General features: G+C 37.6%; 1 protein-coding gene across 3 annotated transcripts in view; it reads left to right on the forward strand.

Moving 5' to 3' along the window:
• LOC139962574 (uncharacterized) overlaps nucleotides 1–23,095 on the forward strand; it is a 35,669-nt gene extending 12,574 nt beyond the window's left edge. For 2 of the 3 annotated variants that reach the window (XM_071962690.1, XM_071962693.1), the window contains exons 2-9: nucleotides 10,804–11,060; nucleotides 15,275–15,521; nucleotides 15,979–16,112; nucleotides 16,581–16,801; nucleotides 17,419–17,593; nucleotides 17,826–18,473; nucleotides 19,101–19,461; nucleotides 19,644–23,095. In XM_071962690.1, the coding sequence (XP_071818791.1) occupies nucleotides 10,971–11,060; nucleotides 15,275–15,521; nucleotides 15,979–16,112; nucleotides 16,581–16,801; nucleotides 17,419–17,593; nucleotides 17,826–18,473; nucleotides 19,101–19,461; nucleotides 19,644–21,478 (3,711 nt within the window). In that variant the 5' untranslated portion in view covers nucleotides 10,804–10,970 and the 3' untranslated portion in view covers nucleotides 21,479–23,095. Of the gene's footprint in view, nucleotides 1–5,863; nucleotides 6,108–10,803; nucleotides 11,061–15,274; nucleotides 15,522–15,978; nucleotides 16,113–16,580; nucleotides 16,802–17,418; nucleotides 17,594–17,825; nucleotides 18,474–19,100; nucleotides 19,462–19,643 lie in introns of those variants that run through there. The other variant, XM_071962691.1, reaches the window with a different exon arrangement.
• The last annotated feature ends 2,467 nt before the right edge of the window (nucleotides 23,096–25,562 follow it).

Consider the following 25,562-nt stretch of genomic DNA (forward strand, 5'->3'; position numbering starts at 1 on the left):
CTCTCGCACTTCATTGTAATAACAGTAACCTGTATACAGATCAAATGAGCGGCTTCAATTCTTACAGATGTCGTTGATATCAATATTTCTATATATATAACATATATATATATATATATATATATATATATATATATATATATATATATATATATATATATATATATATAATAACTTTCATGTTAACATTAAGTTTCTTCTATTGCTGAGCCAATAACATATAGACCATAACATAGATGCATACAGGATTGTATTACGGAGGCAGTTTTACCTTGGAGCCGTTGAAGTCGACATCCATGGCATAAAGGGATCCTCCCCCCTCTCTCCCCTCCCTCCCTCCCCCTACCTCCCCCTCCCTCCCCCCTCCCTCCCCTCCCTCCTCCAAAAGAGAGAAATAGACGTAAAGTTGTGTATTCTAATGCATATTTAGACTAAATTAGGTCTTAAAGTATGTCTCAATGAAATTTTAAATTTTGTAGAGTTAAAATTGGATCATCGCCTGCTATAAGGTGCGTCAAGAGTGACACCTTATTAACATAACAATGTGATCAGTAATTATTGCCTGATTCCATTCCATCCACAGTAGGCTGTTCGGGGCCCTTTTTGGACTACATTTACTCCTCACTGGAGACTCATATACCACCCCACCCCGTCGTATCCAACGGAACCTTCCCCCTCCCCCCCCCTCCACTAATGTGATCCAAACTAGTGGAGTAGTTGAAGGTTTAGCCCGTCACCAAAATCACATTCAATCAAACCAAATCTCGAGTTAGGAGCAATATATTGAGATTGAGTTTTCAGCAGTGACGGAATATTTTTCTCTTCCATACAAATTTTACATCGCTTCTCCCCAGAAAATCCTTCCCAAAGAAATTTCTGATAACTGTTTAGTTTGCGTGCTAACCAGTAAACTATTACAAAATATAGAGATATCTCTATTGTAGTTTATCTGTCTATAGAACCACGTTTATACCGTTGTATGCATGTAGGACTATTAACTATATAAATATCTAATACATATATATATATATATATATATATATATATATATATATATATATATATATATATATATATATATATATATATATATATATATATATATATATATATATATATATATATATATATATATATATATATATATATATATATGCACTGAGCGCCGCCGGGCAATCGTCAAGACCTGCTCGTTCGATAATTCCTGCAAGTTGTCGTTGATATAAATATAGATTATTGTCTGGTTATTGCCTTAATCCAGGGCAACCTATAACAACATAAGTGCAGTCATGTGAACCCGAAGATGAGTTATCGTCAATGAATAGCATGGTGACGACAGGGAATTTCCCATGCCAGTACCAAGAAATGACGTCTTGCAAAATAAATGATGGACGTTGTAGTATAAATGCACAAAAAAGGCAATCTGAATCATTTCCAGGGCCAGAATATCTGTATATAGAGACAACTTCCTCTTCGAGTGAATCCGCTTCCTTTAGCTAATTATACCATCTGGATTATAAACATCACGTGACTGTGCAGAATCTGATAATAGCTTATATGTGGCAATCTGGTCGATAAAGGGAGGTAATTGTACAGTAAGGAAGTTATTCGAATATTGCAATGACCATAGCCCGGTGATGAGATGGTTTTTCCCAACATTAACTTTCATGTTAACATGATGTCCCTTCTATGGTTGAGAAAATAACATATAGACCATAACCGACACGCCTACAGGACTTTTTATCTTTTATATTTTTTTTTATCTTGGAGCCGTTGAAGTCGACGCCCATTAAGGGACCCCCTCTCTCCCCCTATTACCAGGGGATCACCGCCTGCTATAAGGTGCGTCAAGTATGACACCTTATATTTAACGTAACAATGTGATCAGGAATTATTGCCTAACGCTATTCCATCCACAGTAGGCTGTTCGGGCCCCTTTGTCGACCACATTTTCTCCTCCCTGGGGACTCATATAGCCTGCCCCACGTATATGAGTTGTGAATGTGTTATTCAGGGCATATCATTGTACCGAGGCAGTGGAATGAGATTTTGTGTTTTAATGAAGTTTAAGTGATACGATCCGTTACCTTGTACAAGATCAAATCTATAGCGATGAAGTACTTTTCAAGTTACAACTTACTCGTAGTTCGATACACACTGTTGAGACTTAGTGAATACGTTAATTCTATACACATAATAGGAAAAAGCTTGGATTAGACCTCACATACATCCATGTTAATTTTCCGGTTTGGAAATCTTGTACCATAGTCGGTACTGGTGTTACGGGTATTATGGCTCATGTCGCTAGCCACGGATCACAAAGGCTGCAACCCCCCCCCCCACCCCCTTTCCCCACGAAACCTCACTTTTGTTTGCCATCATCAGTTCACTTTGTCTAATATCTGAAAATCCGGGAATTGGCCCTTGTTACATCATGGACGACAAGATTGGCCTCTTCTTTATAGCAAAAACAGGATATTACTATTTCCGATTGGTTGTTAGTTCTTATCTCCACTCTAATACAGAGTGCTCTGCTAAATGCTTTTGAACTGGTCAAGTATATATAGCTTGAGTTAATGTATCTTAAAGTCTCTTCCTTGAAATAAGATACTGTAGCTTTTACATAGGAAGAGGATCAAATGCAACGGATTAATTAATATATATTTATATATATATATATATATATATATACATATATATATATATATATGTATATATATATATATATATATATATATATATATAGGCCTATATATTTGATGATGATGATATTTGATGATGATGATGATGATGATGATGATGATGATGATGATGATGATGATGATGATGATGATGATGATGATGATGATGATGATGATGATGATGATGATGATGATGATGATGATGATGATGATGATGATGATGATATTTGATGATGATATTTGATGATGATGATGATGATGATGATGATGATGATGATGATGATGATGATGATGATGATGATGATGATGATGATGATGATGATGATGATGATGATGATGATGATGATGATGATGATGATGATGATGATGATGATGATGATGATGATGATGATGATGATGATGATGATGATAAATATATATATATATATATTTATATTTATCATCATCATCAGATAACAGACCAGTTGTCTGATGATCGCTCAACGAGGGAAACTGAGTAACAACTACTAGTGTTCCACTAGTCTCAACTAATTCTCACCATTACTTCACTCTGTCCACCCGGACATAGAGCACTCTGCGCCAAGATAGACGCCAATCAACCAAACGTATTTATATACAAATACTGTGAACGCAGCCGACAATTCCCTCTATTTCGCAATCGCGCCAGTCATTCTGGGCGCGGTGTCTACACGCAGCTGGCGTACATCGATGGTGGCTGCATGCGCTTCGGTGTAAACCCGTACCTGTATGTTAAGTATGGTGGATGTGGTGACTGCATGCCATATGGTGGTTTATTAATCCTGGTTGTACAGAATATGTTAGTATAACTATAGATGTTTTCCTGGAATAATTATGTACAAATGTGCAACAGTGTTCTTACAAACGCCATATATGATTCTCCGATAGATTAATTCATGATTTCCTTCATAAACCAGGAAATGCTGTACGTTTAACCATGGAGTTACCTCCATGGTTAAACGTATAGAGAAGATGTTGAATCATGTAAATACTGAAGAGACTCACTATAGTGCCCTTTGACCGTACAGCTTGCGTCACCTCAGACAATCGCCATCTTTGTGTTATCATTCTTGTTAGGTGATTTAGGTGCTTAATTATGCTCATAATGTGTCAAATTAATCACGTATAGGTTGTTAGAAATATTGCATATGATATGCGGGAATTTCTTTATTGCCTGAAAAACTGTTTGTTGTGTGTGCTAGAATTAAGTGGTAGGCTTCACTATACTATCGCAAATACACAAAGTTGGTACATATATACTTCGTGCACTTACCGCATATATGCAGGGTATACATTATCACACTGTTAATCTCCTTAAAATAAAGAACCTCTATTTGACCCTTTGCGGCAATCATTATCCTCTATAAAGGTAAAGGTGGTAATAACAATTCATGAAATACTAGTACAAAATTAGGAAAGAGTAACCCGATAAAAGAAGAAAACTATGTAAAAAGAGGAATAAAATAGCTAGGAAACTTACGACTTCAAGGTTCTCGTTAATAAACTTCGCACCGTTTTTCACAAACAGCTATAAAATCATGACGTCTTAGCGCATGCGTCCTGACAACCGGTATACTCTACCGTAGAAAGACAACATTTGTTGTTTTTTTAGCAATGTGGGGCCTTAAAAGTCGTTAGGTTTTTCTATTGAGATTCAGTGTTGCATTTGAAAAAAATGTATAGTGATAGTCTGTGTATTTGAATAAGTAGTCAAGCCACTTAAAATTTTTATTGATGAGAACTGGACGTTTTATCTTTTAAGGGCCATTCATCACAATTTATTAGTGGTATTAAAGTAAAAAATGAACTTTCAGTGTTACCAAAATAAATCATGTGCCTTATACGTCATCGCCGAATCTAGATCATGAAATCGAAGTTTTTTTTATACTTTACGCTGAATGGAGCCAAGGTGTGACGTCACAAGCTAAGCATACATATTCAAATACAGAAAAGGACGTGGTTTTAGGACCAGACAAGTGGGAGGGGATCATGGTGTGTCTGTGTTTAACAACTTACTTGACCTTTCCTGTACGTTTTTGTTGTGGTCTTATATCGCAAAGTGTTGACGTTTTTTAATGCCCGACCTTTATTGGGATTTGTTTTGACACGTCAATTGAGCGAAGCCACAAATGAAATTAGAAGGAAGTCAGTTATACAATTATTTAGTTTGTCTAAAGAGGCTATAGGCTACGTTAACATTGAAAAAGTTCTTGGTTGGTTCGCGATACTTTTAATCTGGATAAGCATTTGCACGTCAAAATGTTCTAATTAAATCCTGGAAGTATTAACCATAGGGTATATGGGGTATAGGGTATACCCTAATGCTTAACAGTTGAATTGACCTAAATGAGGTTTCTAAAACTATAGCCAAATAATTATAATCAGTAGCCTATATAAAACTGATAAGTAATCGCCTCCGTCTTCTCCCCCTTCTCTTTGATTTTGCCTAGTTATGTTTGTCGAATTTTTCCTTTCTATTTTGAGTCCACTTTCCTTTATTTTTGTCAATTTTTTGAAATTTTCACAATGACCTCGGTTTCCAGAGCCGCTCCTTTGCTTTCTACTAGGGAGTTGTTCCATAACAACTCCCTATGGAACGCGAAAAGGGAAACCATATTTCGTTGTCTAAACTAAGTTTGTTGTTTTCTAAACTAAAGTTGTTGCTGCTGTTTTACTATGCTGTTGCTCAAACTCACGTTGATGTCTAAAATTCCGTTGTCTGAACTTACGTCGTTGTCTAAACTTACGTTAAACTTAGCGACGAAGTAAGTTTGCCCTTTTCGCGTTCCATATACTGGTGTGTCCTATGTGTGTTTATTCTCTCAGCTGTATGCGGAGAGCGGGTTGTTTCAACAATTCTCTTGGCATTTTCCAAGATCTCTGATAGGTTAAAATCTTCAGCCTATAGAGAGTAGCAGCAATTTTCAAATCACTGAGCTCGAAAAAATAGGTGAGAAGGTGTTCGTCAATTAGGCCCAGTTCAGCCCCACAACAATTGATTCGGTAAACTCAATCTTAGTAACCATTACGTACGCCTTCACGCATCAATGATTTTACTGGCTTACGCATACGGTAAAGCACAGCTAGTGGTATAACTCCCCGACAATCTATATGTTATATATATGTCTATTGTACTTGTTTACGTGCAAGACAGCTGCGTGCTAGCACATTGGTAAAATTTAACGTTGTAACATACTTTCGATCAAGGCTTCTAAAACACTAAAAGAAAGGTAAAGTAAAAACATTAAACATCGAAAGAGGGGTTTTCACTCCTTTGCGAATAAACGCTGGAAATTCGAGGACTGTCTGTTCTTTTAGAGAGGATTCGTTTTTTTTTTTTTGCTTTTTTGGGGGGAGATATTTGAGAACAGCTTCGCCGTGATAATGTTTTCATTGACAGTTCGAAAGGTAGGTTAACAATCGCTGTATGCTCCACTCAATATACAGTGCTTTTTGTAGTGTAAAGGCCGTCTAACCATGGAGGTAAAATTTTACCTCCATGGTCTAACATAATGAAGGATTGTTCTGTAGCCTAGATCTAGCAGTGCTTTACTATTCACCTATAAATATATGGCAAAGATAAACTTAGGCTCCTTGCTCTTTTGGCTAAGATCATGTGTACTAGTGTATGTACGTTGCAGACACATAGTACACAGTTTAGAAATATCCTTAAAACCAGGATCATATATCCAGTATTTATCTCCTATCTATGAGACTCACGATCAGTACTTGACGGTAACATCGTCATAATCACTGAGAATACAGTCTCGATGTACTTTGGTTTCAGGGTGTATCAAGTTGTTTCGATTTTCGTACCCACGAGGCTCTGTCATTTGTGTTTTCCGTAACAAGTATATGACCATGGGTAACCTTTAGTATCTCTACATTGAATAACTGACACTACACAGTTACAAGTTCGTCATAATCATCGCATGTTACGATACAGGGGAGCCCGTCGTATAGGGAGAGGAGGTGGGGGGGGGCGGGGAAGTAAAGGATATGGCTAAAAGAGTATCAGCTCGATGAAATCGAGCGTTTGACTTTTCGTAACATAAACAATCTCCGTCTTGGGTTACGATTCCTAGACATTAACCGACGTGACGAAATAATTGCAAGTTACAAATAAAATATTGCAAGGATCTGGTTAGACTCATGCAAAAGCTGTACATGATAACGAGACACATTCAGAGATTATATGTAAATGGGGGAAATGTTTCGGTGTATCCAACGAACGGCCCAAACTACCCCCTCACCCTAGCCAATCCCTGACACGCGACTTAAAGTTTCCCATAACAAAGGAGTAACGTTTCTTCCCAGTTTCTGGTTATTCCATAGAATGGAACTAGCCAAAAATATGGCCATAACATGTTCTGATGCAAGTAAGACTTCTGTCAATGTGGGAGGGTTTACCAAACACCATATGCTGCTTATGGCATGCCCCTTTATGATACGTTTTGCACGCCACAACCAGAAATATAAGTTGAAATTTCTGGCTTTGGAAGTGGACATATAGAGGCCAATTGACCTTGGGTGAGTTGGGTCCCCTGACTATGAGACCCATAGGCTTTGGGACCCCAATTCATTTGTCTTAATATATCTATAATATATATATATAATATATATATATATATATATATATATACATGTTAGTTATATAGCCATTCTGTTTCTATTGGCAACGGACAGAGCCATAAAGTACTATGCGGGTTTAACTTTGCTGCGTACCGTATATATTATCATATATGTTCCCGCTCAGTGGATCCATCAACATACTACATTTATGAACACACAGTATATTATATAGTTTCCATTCATACCTAAAATTCCCGTTAACGAAGACATACAGTAAAACTGATATTCTGAAAGTTTTGGTAATGAAACAATGATGATAATCAAGTTGAAATGAATGATATAATAATAATAACGAGTTAATGAGTGTATATATTCGAATTAATATACGTGTGTAAAAACAAGCCTTCGATCTTTTTCTGAATATTGCGGACCAAAACTTAAAAGGGGAAACAACTGCATTGAAACAGATAAAGTCGAGTCTATCTTTCCTAGTTTAAGCACTTACTATAATATAACAATTGTGGTTAACAATCGGTAAAGTTTACCACTTGAATAAACCTAAGGCACGCCGTACACGTCACAATTAATGGACAAGACAATTGACGGAAGTGACTGCTCTATATACAGTGGCCGCGAACAGTCGAAATCTGTGTTGTAAAAGATGGTTAGGTAATCATCCAACATTTCGGATTTCCGCTTGCAAACCTCCATCCATTCCATTTACTACGAAAAGCATATCTGAGCCCCAATGTTGTTATTTTATCCTAAGATTTCATTACATTTGGGGAGAAAAAAGTGGGGACGAAATTCATGAAATTACAACAAGTTTTCAAGTTAATAATAGAAAAATTACATAACTTCTCATGCACGTTTCACTGTCGGCCATTGTATGCATATTCAAATAACGTTTAACGTCGAGGTAATTCTCCATAACATGAAACCATATAATAAAATACATTTTACAATTACTACAATTAGTTTTTGAATATTTTAAAATTGTCTGTTGAGGACTGTACGAGACTGTACAACATTTTCCCTTTCTAGTCCTATCCACTGGGTCGTTGCATGAAATATTCACCTGGGCCCATCATTTCAATTATACTTGAATGACATTTTTATAAAATAATTGTTCTATTTGTCTTTAAACGGTAAAATGTAGGTTTTAAGTGGAAACATATACATATTCATAAAAAAGTAAAAATAAAACACTGGCAGTATTTAGTAATGGGCCCAGGTATATATGCTATGTCAAAATAATGGTTACAAAGTTTTTTGTTCGATCATCAACAATCATTATAAAATCTATAATGACTCTGAGATGTCTAAGTTGAGAAATTATGAACGTTACGAACGGATAATCTGGAAAAAGACCTTTCCCCTGAAAAAATGATTGATTTTAATGATTTTTATTGTAGGTTCGATGTTACTATAGTTATAAAAGAAAGTGATAACAAATTGAGGAATATTTGTGCTGACCCTGGGAATTGTTAGAGTTATTGTAAATGAAACGGAAGTCAGGATATATTTCTCTGGTGTTAAGATACATAAGGCCGCAGGCTCAGATGCATGGTTTTCACATATATGGTTATCAAAACATCATACTGAGCTAACACCAGTGTTCACCCAGATCTTTCAAAGAACACTTCAATGAGGAGGGTGTTATCCCCGAAATATGGAAAAAAATGTCAATCGTTAACCCAGATTCATAAAAGAAAATTGGTTTCATGTTTGAATGACTATCGGGGATATCACGTACATCCAATATCATAAAGGCTGAACATGGTGTTGCTTAAAGATAAAGACCAGTTTGTTTACCAAAGCCAAAGAGGTGTATTGATGACGCAATACTTATTGGCATGGTGTCTTGGAGCACCCAGACCCCCCCCCCCCAAACACGTCTGTGAGGTTCTTCGTCATTTGGGTGCTTATATATATATATATATATATATATATATATATATACAGCATCTTTCGTGATCAGGAGGAAAATTGGTGACTCCGAAGTCGCCGCCTCCGATGTCGAACCCAGAGAATTGCATTGTTTCCGAACCGGGAAACCGGTAGGACAGTTCCTGCCTGCGTAGGAGCTGCATATGGCATACATAATGTATATGATGATGTAATCATGAAGTCGGTGGAGGAGAAGTAATATTCTAAAGTTTACAAACGCGCATGACGCCCCTCCTCGTCCCACTCACCCCAGTACTTTAACCCACTCCACCATCCACCCTTGATAACGTTATATATCATTGTTGCATTACCATATTATTGTTTGTTAACAACATTTATTTAATTCACTTTATAATCCATTAAAAACTGACTTCACGAAACACGTCAGCATCGCCTGACACTATAGGTATGGAGAAGTGAGAGGGTTGCCAGTGTGCTTTAGTTACTGAATCTTGGGTCCATTAGGGTGCCCGAGAAAACATTGGATTAAGTATTGTGTGTTCTCAGTTTCAAAATTTTTCCTAATGGGAAAAAGAAAGGGGGACGTAAAGAGTATGGACCAGGTGATGACGTAATAATCATCACCAGGAACGACGAGGCCCTCGACGGCCCTGCGTGTAAGTTGATCGCATGTAAATCAGTATACCGTATTATATACAGTATGACGTGACCATTTATCCACCTTCAATCAACCATATATACATGAAACAGCCACTCAGTGGCGTCGCAAGGGGGTGGACTGGGGGGGGGGGACGTGCCCTCCAAACAAAATCGTGCCCCCCCAAACAAAATCGTGCCCCAGGTGCCCCCAGATGCGATTTGTAGTGTTAAAAAAAATACTCAAACAAAAACTGTATCTGCATCACTTAAAAACATAAATATCGGACAGACTAAGCCCGAAAATTCGTGAACATAAAGTTACTTCAAGTTGCAAACATAGCACCAGATTGCATCTAGGGACCCTTAATTAATCAAAAATTTCTCATACCCCTCACTCCCTCCCCTTAAACCCCTCTCCCAGGACGGCATTCACAAACAAACATTGTGCGCCCTAAGTAAGTGATGTGCCCCCCCCGCCTCCAGTGCCCCCCACCCCAAGACTGAAATGTCTGGCGACGCCGCTGCATCTACTAGGTAATTTTTGCGAGATTTTGTACAATATACATGTCAAGTTCATAATTTGTATATGTCCAATAAAGCACGTAATTAGCTAGAACGATAACGATCGATCAAAAGTAGAACACATCACCAATGGAAATCCTTTTTTTTCAGACGTATTTTCTTCGCACACGATCTACCGTGTAAACCCGGATGTGGGTATGAATTGAACGCCTGATTACAACTATTCACCCATTATTATTATTATATGCACAATCAGTACTTATGAAATTTTAGAGCAAAAAAAAAATTCATCGCCGAAAGAATGCCAGTCATAGGTTTTTCCGGGAAACCAAATGTGACCTCGAAGGATTACGACGTGTTTCCATTTTTTCCCCGTTGATCTCATCCAATTGACTGCTGATGTTAAAACAGTTTACCGGTGATCTATAAATAATCAAAGCTTGTTCTCTTTCGATTTCAGATCAGCTGAAGCGCTCAGAGACTGAAAAGAATAAGAAGGTTTACAGCTCAGACATCTTTTTTATTTAAAACTCTTAACCATCGATACAGAATGTACGGAGGTTAACTTTTGCATCGCTTCTTCAGTAATATACAATTTGTTTCCCCGGTGTCGCAATACCATAAACAATGGAGAGACGTAGTAAAAAGAGCGGAGCGGGAATTAGCGACAGAAGAAAGTTTCACGAGATGGTGAGAAGACGTAAAATGAGCGAGAAGGTGAGATTTTTTATAATTTTTCATCTAAATTTGTAAAATTTTTAAACATATATCGGTGTTTAATTAGAAATTAGTGTATTTTCATATGGCGGGACGGCACACGTACTGATACATTCTTTGGGAAAGTCATGGGTGGCTATATACTTTCTACTAATTGTTTTTTACAAATTTATTTTCATTAAATTATTTTTTACTTATTATTTACAATGTGTAGTATGTAAATTATATCACTGAGGTTGCATCATGTTACAAAATTTGAGTAATTAGTTGGCTATGTGCTTCATTTTTTGTGCCTTTATAATGCATATTTTAGCCTATAGTTTTTATTCATTTTTGCATATTTCGATTTCTTCTGTAGTCATTGTGAATTACCGTACATTGAAATGTTATACGAATTGTAAGATACAATTACCAATAGTCTAACTGGTTACTGTTAGGTTTAAGGTTCGTTCACATATAGGCCTATGTTTCGAAATATAATTTGGGATTTTGTGTATATTTTGGTGACTTCTACATGAAAGTCCTCAGCAAAGTTACAAGATGAGGGATATACAGTCACTCATTCAATTACATTTCCTTGGGGCGGGGGAGGGGGAGTATCTGTTCCCCAGTTTTGTGAAAATCTCAAAGTTGCCCCTTTTCATTAATACGAAGTGTGTACGTGTGTTTTATTTGTTCAGTTTGTAATTAAATTGCCCTCTTGTTATGTAAAATGTACCCTTCAATTAATACAACTAATTAATCGTAATATTACAATATCTGCATAGCTGTCTGACACAGTCGATAATTAGGAAGACGACCGTAAGGAGGGGGGGGGGGGTGGGTCGAGGATTGGAGGGGTTGTGTAGGGATCATGTTATATTCGTTTGATAATATCAGAAACTTTACAAACAGACAAAGTTTAGTCTTCATATGGCATATATCAGTACCAGTAATTAATAAAACTGAGGAATTACAGTATGACACATGATGGACACTGAAAAAAATGCAATGCCGTTTATCAAAGCTATAGTAAGCAGTTGGTGCGAAAATTAAATTTAAAAAAAGGTTTACACACGATAACAATAAAACAAAAATAAGCATAAACATACGTATAGGCTTATACACATCACTATGTCTTTATAACAGGTATTGGTATTGCTACTGTCGATAATTTTGATTGAGCACAGTGTGTAGACACTTTAAAAAGCTTACAGAGAATTATTTGATATCATGAGAGGAAAGTTTGTGCCAAATTTAGTCAAAATAGTTATTAAGCTGTAATTTACCATGTACAGTTTTTTACACGTGATTACATATCAATACATTTCTATAAAACAAAAGAATGATTTGCACGCCGCCAGCCTAGCTCAGCATTTTTCTATACATACATACATAAATATATATATATATATATACATGTATATATATATATATATGATATATAACGTCCATTTATGAGCTGTGCATATACATGACGATAATTAAGCTCTTTTCCTATATAGAGCAGTTGTGAAGGGTTTTAATCGGACTGTGTGAACTGAATTCCAACTTTCACTCTCTGTGTTATTACTGTGTGCTATTTGACCTTCTACTGTATACCTTTGTCGCATAGCTGTACAATTGTTTTTTACACTCCTTCATAAAGTGTTTGGATTATATTGAATGCATTGTCCTACAAGTTATCAGGTTTTAATATAACCCGAACAGTTTCCGAGAAACCTATACCACGACGGGAAAAGATAGACCACAAGGGGAATTCAAGATACGAAACTGAAAATATCTATATTTTTATTGCAATCACTAACTTTCTTTGAAAAAAATGATTGTTTAAGAACATAATCACTGCATTAAAATTTTCGATAAACAAGTGATCGAAACCATTTCTTCCTTCGTAATCGTTTTAAACAAAGTAATGATTAATTGCAAACTTTGTATTATTATCATCATCCGAGATAGAACCACTGGAAATCGTAGGTTAATGTATTCAAGACTAACAGTAGAGATAATATTATGGAATGGATGGGGGAGACATGGGTGCGGGGGGGGGGGAGGAGGAGCCATGCAGGCGGAGGGCAGACATGGGTGCGGGGAGGCATGGGTGCGGGGGGGGGAGGAGCCATACAGGAGGAGGGGTATACTATATGTCGAGTAGCTCTTATATATTCCCAGTTTTCGAGAATAGATTGACCTTTGTTCCATCCTGCCATTTCCAACTGTCCGCATCGTCTGTTTTACACAGACCAAGTAAATGACGCTTTTGGGACATAGCGGAGGGGAGGGGCGGCATGGAGAGGGACATCTAGAGGTGTCTATTAAAAAGTGTGACTCGGTCAGTAATTTTAAACGCCATCCCCGCAGCTTGTTTATGCACACCTCTTATACTTAGTCCAACTCCCTCCAACAGGTTACAAGTGGTTGGCCGATGTCACATTTCGTTGAAATGGGTGATGCTTTGAGTTTGCCCTCTCAAAAATGTGTAATCGACGCAGGTTCCAAGTTTGGTTACATCATGTCGGTTTTACCTCCATGGTTACATCCGCTTTTACAGTACTATTTCCTTCCTATTTGGTATATTATTTGCGAAAGGTGGCAGGGTTCAGACTTGCGCAATCGATTTATATACATAAGGAAGCATATATCCTTTTTTTCTGAGTCAAAAAATAATTGGCATTTAGCCTCTGAAGAAGATCCTGCTAGGATCGAAACGTCGGGCCACCTTACTTTTACACATTCAAAAATAAAAAAAGAAGAAAAAGAGATTAGAATATGAGAAGGATAATAACAAAATCAAAATCAAATTTGATCATATTTTGGTCCTTCTGTAATTCTTGTCATGTCCTTTGTTTGCCTGTACACACATAGAGACACACACACAAAGGTATAGTTCTTACAAACTTTCATCAGTTCCTTCAGACCCATTGTCTCACCATGAAGTTTACCCCCTTTGCAAACCTTTATATTTATATACAAAATCGAAAGCTTTACAGTCACGAAAGCAGCATATTTTGGTAATATGGTAATACTTCATTGTTCGAGGACTAGCCTTATCATCATTGATTGCGCAAACTCGTTTCCCATTCTTTGTTCTTCAATGTCAGGCTTTTGTTCTTTTTCTGAAGTCATGACGTCACAATAGTAACAATTTTGTATAAAAACAAGTCCCATGATTTTTCCCCGTCAGATTGTTTGTTGGGTTGGTTACCTTTCATTGACAAATGCAATTCAAACTCGTCAAAAATGCCTTGAAACCTGTTAGTATAATCAAACCAGTGAACAAACAGGAAGGAAAACAAGTGAAGTGACCATGTAAATACCAGTCATACCGTGTTTTCATCAATACCGAAATTAAGGTTTCATCGATTCTATACAAATATTCCAAACAGCTTTGCAGCCGATGTGTCTGCTGCAATGCATGCATGCAAATATTTCAATATTTTAAGCAGCCTATGTAAATATTGAAATTTAATTCTCAGACCACTGCACGAACGATACCGTAAGGGCAACGTAAAATGTCAAGACATTTGTTCAATGTCAGACAGATTGACTCCTTATGTTGAAGGTAACAGCATTTCACCCAGATAAGTCACAACTTCACAAACTAAATAGTTTGCTCCTATCCTGTAGAAAGCGGCGTAGGATTTGTATTTTCGTATAAAGTTGTTGGCTTTTCACAAGTTTACCACATACAGTGTTCATTCAGCAATATTCAAGACGTGACAAATCCATTCCGTTTACACTGTAATCTTATTTTGAGTAGCGCTCAAATTTGCTCACCCAACCGCTATCATAAATAACCCCAATATGGTTGACTTCTCACCATCGAATAACCTGCAACTAGTACGTGACAGATACTGGACTTCTGACCTTCTTCCCTCCCCTTCCCCTCCCGACCCTTTCCACACTTCTGCCTGTCATCCTTAACAACAGTTGGTACTAACGTCATCGTTTATGTATACCATACCGGCCCGGTCCCTGCACTTCAGCCCCATGACCCTGCCACAGGTAATTCTGCTGGGGAAGCTTCTTCCAAAAAAATTGATAGAAGTTGCAGTTGTGACAACGACGGTAGCGCAGACATGTGGGCTTGTTGTCAGATAACCTATTCTTTCGCTCCATCACCGCTCGGAGGACCATCGGCTGTTCCTGGTGGATATCATGATAAATCCAGAGTTACTTATCAAAACAGCCATGTGCCATTGTAAATATTTGATTTTTCTTTATCTTCTCAACAGGCAAGATACGATTACAGTCGATATCGCCTGTCGTCTGCTACGGCAGATATTAAACAGTCATACGATGTTATAGTCATTGGATCCGGTTACGGGGCTTCCATCGCCGCAAGCAGAGCCGCCAGGTCGGGCAAAACCGTCTGCGTTCTCGAGAAAGGGAAAGAATGGCTACCAGGAGATTTCCCCGAAAATGACGTCGGTGCCCTAACGGAAGTGCAAATGACCATGGAGGGCCGATCTAAACATTTTGGTATGGGAAACTAATTATTATATTTGCTAATTTTAGACCTATTTGACATATCCGTTTATCTCATGCAAAGTGGATATTGCAACATATGGCGGTAGCAGTCATATTGCAATAATTTTGTCGTGATGTCATCTAAAATGCTAGATTTTGCTTACTAAACAATTGTTTTAGTCCATTCCTTCCAAAATGAGCTGGGATCCACAAATCGTAGAAAACAGTTTTCCTTTCATGCATATCAATCAATCTAAGCAGTTTCTCCGAAGATATTTAGGATCATTTTCAAACTATTTTATAATTGCCAATCAAAAAAGAGTCGAAAGTGGAATTTTGATAACAATGAGTCCTTTGATAATTGATTCTAGCAGCAAAGGTTTTTTGAAGTCACTGAAATGACCCGATTCTTATCAATAACAGACGTTTCATTTAAGTTTCCAATTTATCGTCGTTCTCCCTTTTTTAGGAAATTCGACGAATTTGTTTGATGTGGTGGTAGGAAACGAGGTGGCTGTACTTCAAGGATGCGGTCTCGGAGGAGGGTCCTTGATTAACGCAAATGTTGGTCTCGATTGCGACCCACGAGTGCTGGAAGATAAGGTAAGCGCCTCAACTGATGCGTGAAGTATTGTTTCAAGCGACACAATTGCAAACTAACTAGATTTCGAAAACTATAAGAAGGATGGAAGTACGACGGGAATTGAATGGGAACTAAACTTTATGTTTATGTGATATTGTTTCGAAGACTTAAACTCTTGAAAACTAATCTTTTTTTTAGCCTATAAACTCAGTGACACTTGACAATGGGTATAAAGAGGAACAATTCTTTATTTACACCCAGAAATTATGAAAGCCAGTATTAACGGATTGGATGGTAAATTGAATGTAAGAAACTTACAGATAAATTCTTCAAGTGTGTGATATTTTCAAACTTGGCTCATTTATGATGTGCTATGTACTGTAAGAATATTTTTAATAGTGGTTGGTTTTCCCTTACACTTTATTTTGATATGAATGCAATGAAAATGAGCTTTAAAACACACATTTGAAATTCCTTTTGTTTTAAAGGTGTGGCCTTCAGAACTGCGCGAGGACGTGCGCGCATCAAACAGCGGAGACGCAGATAATCCATCAGGTGTTGCTGTCGATCGAAAACGAGTATATGACATGCTGAAACCAGCGACATATCCGGACGAATTTCCAAAGCTGCTTAAAATGGAGGCTATGAAAAATGCAGCTAAGAATATCATACTACCTGATCTCGAGGACCTGGGAGAAGTATTCCAGAAGTAAGTTTTATAAATGATTGTGGAAATTTTGTGACGAAAGTGTCGACGATTACCATTTGAAAAGGAATATCATATTTCTGCTTACTCATGGAGTTTATCAAATTCCTATATAAACCATCCTCTTTCATGCTTTGGTATCTCGAGGGCAATATCTTCACAAATAAAAAGAAATCCGTTCGTCGATAGCAATTTTGTGCCGACGACATTTTTGTATCAAGATTTTAGGAAACGATTCGTTCTGTTAAGATTGGAACAATTCTCCATTGAAACAGACTGTAATGTGACCATACAATGTGACCCTGCATTGTGACCATGCAATAAGACCATTGAATGTATATACATACACCTGAAATCGGAAGATCCGGTTCAGAGAGTCACTTGATACCTACAGGGTGCTGGATCAGCTTCTTTCATTTCCCCTGCTGGTGTAACTTTCCATTTCCTAAATCGACTGTGGGATATGATGCATTTTATCAATGTGGTCGGTAGGTCTAATCTTTATTTAGTACTGATAGAAGCAGAACTGTTAATTACATCATGTACAGAAATATACTTTAAATGACAGTGAAGTTATAAAAAAAGAAGATATTCACGCAATGCTCATTTTTATCCTCCAGAGCGCCACTTTATGTCAACTTTAAGGACAAGTCTCGAAATCACGTAGGTGTTCCACAACCAGCTTGCGTAGGCTGCGGTAATTGCTGCGGTGGATGTAACACTGGTGCTAAAAATTCGTTGAATATGAATTATCTACCAGATGCCAAAGCCCACGGGGCCGAAATCTATACTAAGGTAGGTAATGTTTGTTCAATTTCCAGATCATTTGAAGAAAGGTTTATATCCATGAATTGAATTTAAAAAATATTCTCAGTCATAGTCAGAATAAATGTTCAGTCACAGTGAGTGGCTCAGGTTCACTTTTTCTCTTCATTTTTAGTTACAAAGATAGATAATTACATTCCCCATATCCAAATTCCATATCCATATATTTCATAATGATGTACTGTTTGGTTTTGTGTTCCAGATTGAAGTGAAAAGTTTGAAAAGAGACCACGACATGTGGACGGTGTACTACGTCCAAGGAGAACAAAAAGCGAGTGGCTTTCCAATTAGACAACTTTTTATTCAAGCAAAGAATGTTATTCTTGGTGCTGGATCCCTAGGATCCACTGGAGTTCTCCTCAGATCTCAAGAATCCAGAAATCTTAAATTCTCTCCCAAACTCGGCCAGAGATTCACAACAAATGGGGATTCTTTGAATTTTAGTTACGATGGCGAACAACCGATAAACCCTGCAGGGGTGGAACTAGAGAACCTTCATGACGGTAATAGACCAGGACCGTCCATTGTCGGTCTGATCGATTTGAGGAGAAGACAGGGCGAGGAGTTTGAGGAGGGGATGGTACTGCAGGACGGCACCCCACCCTGCTCTTCCGATACCGCTTACAAGCTTGTGGTTGATTGGTTGGAACACGGCGAACACACTACCAAAGAAAAAATGGGCGAATTGAAAGAATTTACACATCGATTGACAGGTCGAGGTTTTAAGAATACACTGTGCTTTCTCTCAATGAGCCACGATGACGCAACAGGAAAACTTGTTCTCGACAAAAAGACCGGTGATGTTCTACCAGAATACCCAAACATCGGTGGACAGAAAAATTTTCAAAAGGTAAAAAACAACAACAACAAAACGGATTTTTTTGGGGGGGGGGGGTGGGGGAGGGGTAAAGTGGCGAGATTGCGATGCCCAAACCAAGATACATTCCCTAAAATGGGCGTTGATGTTCAGTTTCATAGCTGAAAAATGTTAACGAAAGTTTCATGTTCTTTTCTTGTCAAGCAAAATGTTTCCATTTTGCATCATTTGGCTGTTCATACTTCGAAAGACTTCTTTGTGATGTGCATTTACTGCAATCCTCTCTTACGTCTCCCTACGACTGACGCCTCCCTAATTTACCTTAGCTAATACTCAAAAGTTTTAACAAGTAAGCACTGTGCCTCTATTTGACCTACTTTCATCATTTCATGTCAACATCCTCTCCCTTTGTAAAGGATGTAAAGCCGTGTGCGTATCTCTAATTCAGACTGTAAAAGCAATAGTTTATGTCTATCTTCGAAATAGATTTGCATATCTTACTAAATCTCAAGGCACCAGACAAGTTCTCTTTTTGCGTCAATAAAATGTTTTACAATACCATATCGTATGACTTCAGGCTGATTAATATGTGGAATAAAATCTATCCCCAAAAAATTGATTCTAACAATTATGTATTTATGCTATGTTATGTTCTTACAGATCGGTGAAACCGCCAAGAAAGCAACGGAGGGACTGAAAGGAAAGTTCATCAAAAATCCTTACTGGGGAGGTTTGTTTGCCACCCTCCGAGACGTTAAAGGAGTCATAACTGTTCATCCGCTTGGTGGGTGCGGTATGGGTCAGACAGGAAAAGAGGGCGTGGTCAACCATGCAGGTCAGGTATTTGTGGGGGACACAAGTGAACTTTATCCAGGGCTCTACGTGGTAGATGGATCCATCGTGCCTCGAAGTCTAGGGGTCAATCCAACAATGACGATTTGCGTGCTAGCAGAGCGATGCATGAGACTTATGGCGGAACAAAATGAGTGGAAAATAGACTATGACAGTGTTAAAATGCTTAGTAAGTAATTCAGTATTTAATGTGTACTTAATTTCCAATCTATTGTTTTTATACAATATTTTTCATCGACACAATGACAATGTGATAAAGAAAAAAAACCCCAAAAACATCCAAACCACGTGAACTGAAATTCAAATTATAAATAAAATAATGCTCAATCGTTTTATTATTTTTTATTGCAGAACCAATGTCAATACCTCCCAAAAAGGGCATTCGCTTTACAGAAAAGATGGTCGGTTCCCTGAAGTTGAAGACCGAGAAAGAAGAGACGCCATGTGAGTTTCTTTTAACCATCGAAAGCTCAGACGTTAATCGCATGTTGGACGAGGACGAAGATCATGCCGCAGATGTCTTTGGTACGGTTTCCTGTGACGCAATAGCTTCTTCACCAATGACCGTCAGCGAAGGGAAGTTTCGCTTCTTGAATCGAAGCCAGTCTAGAGTTGAAACGCGAGAGATGGTGTACGAACTGCCAATCAAAACCAGCGAAGGTGAGGAATACTACTTTCGGGGAGTCAAACACGTTCACAAAGATTCTATGTTTGAGATTGGCCTCGAAGACACAACCAACTTGCACGTGAACATGTACAAAAGGCATGGAGGTGTGGATGAAAACGAGAACAGCCAAGAAGACCTGGAATTTATGGGAGATGGACAGTTGCATATTCGTCTTAAAGATTTCATCAAACAAATGTTAACCCTTGAGGTGTTTAATACAGACGTATGGAATGAGAAATTGAAAGTCCTCGCTGCTTTCATCGGACATTTCCTCAAGGCTATGTGGCACGTTTATAGCCCCTTCCGAAAGGTCGTCAAACACAACCCAGACACTTCCCAATATTTCACGAGAGATCTTCGCCTTCCGAAGCCAACGGTCCAAAAACTAGTGACGCCAGACCAGGTTGAGATTGAGGTCACAAGGTTCCAAGGTGGTACCAAGGGACCCATCCTTCTTGTGCACGGCACTGGTGTGTCCTCCAAAATGTTCTACTTCGACACCACTGACACGAATTTTGTTGAGTACCTCGTGGAGCATAAGTACGACGTGTGGACTCTAGATTGGCGTGCATCATGCAAGTTGGAATCCTCGAAGACACAGTGGAATGTTGATCAAGCGGCTGCGCACGATATGCCCACTGCTGTAGGATACATCTTGAAAGCTACTGGACACAAGGATATCCAAGTGCTCGTCCATTGCGCAGGTGCGATTTCATTTTATACCTCCCTCCTGCAGGGGCATCTCAAGGGTAAAATCCGTAGTATCATATCATCACAGACAGGTCCATGTTTGGTTGCAGGAAAGATAAACGATTGGAGATCTTATTTTAATACAGCGAAGTATCTTAAGAAGATTGGTATCGATGGTTTGTCAGCGTACACAGATGTCAACGACGGTCTCTTCAACAAGTTTATCAACGGTATCTCACGGGTGAATGCAGCGGTGATGACCGATGTCACCGAGCATTGTAACAACCCTGTTTGCCACCGCATCAGTTTGACGTACCATCTTCTATGGAATCACGCGAACCTCAACAAGGACACGCACGATAAGCTCCACGAGATCTTTGGTTTTGTCAACTCGACAGTGTTTGAGCATTTTGCGAAGAGTGTGAATGTTGGTCACGTAGTGTCTGCAGATGGCCATGATGTTTACATGCCTGGTCTTGTTGATAAGGAAGGTCGAATGAACTTTGAGTCGTATCGTAGTCAAATGAAGCTTCTGGACATTCCCACTCTCTTTAGTAGTGGACAGGACAATATGTGTTGGGACCCCGAGACTTCTCAGAGGTCGTACGATGTGTGTAAGGAGGCTAACCCTAATCAACATTACGAAAGATCTATCATGGACGGTTACGGCCATTTTGATTGCTTCATTGGTAAGAATGCGCATAAGATGGTCTTTCCCAAATTTCTACAGTTCCTTGAACAATATTCATCGCCTCTTCGAGACGACGATCCGACAGATAGCTCCCATCGCTGCCTACGTAGTTGCGGTAAACATCAACAGCTCAGTTAAAAGGAATCTCATATGATCCAATGACGAAGCATATACGTATTCTATAGGAATGTTTATAAGATACAGCATGTATATTTGTTTTGTTTTTTCTCTATTTAATTTTAATGTACTTTGTTCGCGTCTTTCAAACCACACATGCACCAAATGTGTCATACATCGCTGACTTTGTTAAATATGAGAATACGTTCATTTACAAGGATTGTAGGAAAGTCTTCGAAGTTAAAGGAACAAGAATGCCAAAGAAATGGCAGCTTTTTACATGTGCAATAACGGTAATGCTGACAATGTAGAACGTGAGGTGTGAATATGTATAAACTTATGACGTAAAACTTCTATGCATCTTAGCTATAATACCGCAATAAAGATTAGGTATGTCCTTTGATGTAAATAGGCGATATCTGCCGTGTAAAGTAGAGTATATATATATATATACATACATATATATATATATATATATATATATACACACACATATATACATACATATATACACACATATATATATACACACATACATACATACATTCATATAATATAATATAAGTAAATTGTTTTTAACTCGCAGGATGGTAACATGTATCATATTGTTACATTCCATTGCGTGCAAGTAAACACATTCCTTGTGGTCGATGTTACATAAATAATAACATTTATATAAATATAATTCTGGTAAGAAGTAAATTAAATATTATACAAAGCCTGTGTAAAGAGATTAATGTATGATTGATAATTAAGCTACCTCCCTTCCTTTGTTTCAATCCTTATTCTCCTCGTTTTGCCTTACAATTGGGAAGACGATTGCATTGCAAGAATGAGAATATTCGAAAAAAGAATAAAATCTATCTATACATTATTATACATAATATTTGCTGAACAGTTTATTAAGTTATAATTTCAATTTTCTTACTCTAAATGATATGGCACAAATTCATGCTCAGGATATGAATTCATACGGTGGATATTACTAATTTGATTATCATATGTATACATGACGTGATGAATCAATGATAGGCAGTATGCATATATCAAAATATATTCTTATTGTGGATCCTAGGCAACTTGCAAATATGCTGAATATACAAACATTCTATAGTATATATATATATATATATATATATATATATATATATATATATTATCTTTCTAGAGTATTTCAATCATATATTGATAATATGAAGCAATAAGACATCTGAGCTTTCTTTTTTTTCATAAGTTACATTGTGTCATATCAGAAGTAATTATTTTATCAATTCCCTCAAAGGGGTGGAGTTTCTTTTTACGAATGATATTTTTTTCGCTTCCATTATCTCTATCATCATATTTTGGTTACCTTTCCAAGTAGTTATTGGAAAATTTGCTCTTTTTATTATTTCGATTATTTTAATTAATTTATACCTTTCCATTCATTAATTTGTTGGTCTTTTATTTAATATGTGAATAAGTAAGAAAAGAATCAAGTAACTTTATCTTCAGTATTTATTAATTTTAATTTATATATATGACTTCAATACCGAGAGAGAGAGAGAGAGAGTGCATGCACGGTCCCTTTCTTAGGTAAGAAAAGTGTAAACTGGATTTATTCCTTTCGTTCGCGTAAATAAATGAAAATATGACAAACACTAAAATGTTCTTCGTTAATTGTTTTGCTTCTTTTTTTTATTCTTCGGTCTAAATCAATCGGTAGTTTTTAGAACCTATGAACTGATCATAGACATGTCCAAAACAAGGGACCTTATAATTTCAAACTACTCCACATTACCCCCTCACCTTCACCCTCCCTTTCCCCTCCCTCCCTCCCGGACTCCATCACACTAATCCCTTAAAATTTCTTATAAAGGTGATTGAATCGTTCAGGGGACCTCCCACGTCCCCCCCCCCCCCGGCAACTGTACCAGTCCCACTCACTACACCTTTTCAAATCCTTTGTCCGCCTTTAGTCCTGTCATAAATGGTCCATGACAGTTAGTCAATCAGATGCAATTTAAAACTCCCCCTACCCCCTTCCCCTCCTCTACCTCCACATGCACAACTTTTAAATCCTATTCATTAGTCAGGTTGACATATGTCAAATTCAACTTGACACGCACTGCTTTAAATGCCTGAAATATGCTCCAAAAATGCTGCTACCAATTTGCCAAACTTAAATGACAGATCTCAAAATATTGACCCCCTCTTCAAGGGACATTTTGTCTTGGTTGACCCACGGCATCAATTATCAAAATATAACACTGCTTTCAATGACCAATCTTAAAACATTGTACTCCCTGCTAAGGAGGACACATTGTATGGACCGATCCTTTACCCAATATCTGGTAATAAGTTCGTTCGTTGGGAGACTCGGGGGAGGGGGGGGGGTGGTTGATTGGGAAGTGGAAGAGATAATCCAAATTTTCAGAGGGGCCCTTCTCAAATATCAGTCTGCAAAAAGTGTCGATTTATGCCATGTACTCAAATTAATCCAAACCTATTTTCATAACTTTAATATGCATGGACGTATCACGTATTTTATTTTTTAACAAAATCGAGTTGTATTTTGGCCTATATAATGGGCTAAGAACCGTTCGTTCATGAGCTTAAAATGGATAAGTTTCGAAATGTTCCAAAAATTGGCATGAATACGAATTATTCTTCAGACAATATATATTAGATTATATATCATGAACAGACCAAAAAAAAAAAAGGTTTTCAGGCAAAATTATGGAAACCATAATTTTCTGCAGAATCATCCAACGGCATCATGCAGATGACAGTATAGAAATGTTGTTATTTCCTCCGCTTTTTCGTTCAAGTTTCGTCGAACGCCTGATTATCAAATCATAACGTCCCTCAAGCAGCTAAGAGAGGAGTATATTTGAAATGATCTGTCAAAGTCCCTTAGAGTGAAATTGTTTACGTTTTCATTATGACTTGTAATGTCTCAGCAAATAATTAGTTTTATTTTTTTTTTATTGATTTATCATATATCATTTTTATTTAATAATACCAACGTCTGAAGAACTTGATGTTATTCTTTAGAACATCATTGCTCCCTTCGTCGGGAAAGTATGGCAGCCGATGGGAATGAACCTCGACGCGGTTTGCAAGAAAGCCCACCGTTGTAGGCGTGTTAGCGGATGAAAGTCTTCAATGCGATTTTGCGAAGCGTATAATATAGGTATTAAGATTTTGTTTTAAGGTGCTCGTTAAATACAAAATGTCGTCAAATTGAAGCAGATTCCTAAACAACGTTAATACTCCTTTAATGGAATGGCTATGTTGTAAAACCACTTTTGTTTTTAGTGTTGGTACAAGTTTTTAATGCTATCCAGTATTACGGTAACCTTCCAGAACAACTGATTTCCTTAGCAAAACTAGTTTCATGGTGTACGCTTTATTTCAAGTAATGAAGTTAACATAAGAAAAAGGAATCGAAAGTTTAATTTTTCCAATTTCTCTCTTGCAAGTGATTTACCTAATACTGATTTTGACAAAATAAAACACATGTCCTGACCAAGATATTTTAAGAATTGAATCACAGAAAGTGACTAATTTCTTGCGCTAGTTAACCTTCACTTAAACTTCAAATCAACTTGCATTGTGTGTGTTGTTGTTGCTTCATTTTATTGTTTCAGTCTTATTTTGAATAAAATTCGGACAGAACTGTTGACAAAATTAAAAACTAAAAGAAGAAGCTGATCAGAGTTCATCAAAAGTTTCTCATGCTATTTTGTCTGTTGTTGTAAATGTTGTGCTTTTGTTGAAGTCAACTTGTCAAGTTGAAAACCAAGGCCCACTGTGAGAACGAGTAGGATAAAGTACTCGAGCCTTCAATTTCCCTTCCCAAGGGGCTGCCATATTTGATTAAATCGCACCTTCCCCAAATCTCTGACATTTTCAACCCCATACTTTCTCTCATCCTTAGAATATTAGTGTTATATGACAAAAATGAAATAATTGAAGCCATTTAGGTAAGTCATGTGATTACAGCTGCAGCTCACTTTGCGGCTCTGGGTTCTCAAGCATCCATGATTTAGAACAAGTGAGTTGTTTACAACTCCCAGTTGTTTACAACTCCCAATTTAGACCGAGCGTAGGATACGAATAG

Source organism: Apostichopus japonicus, chromosome 21, assembly GCF_037975245.1.
Source record: "Apostichopus japonicus isolate 1M-3 chromosome 21, ASM3797524v1, whole genome shotgun sequence".
Classification (NCBI taxonomy): Eukaryota; Metazoa; Echinodermata; class Holothuroidea; order Aspidochirotida; family Stichopodidae; genus Apostichopus; species Apostichopus japonicus.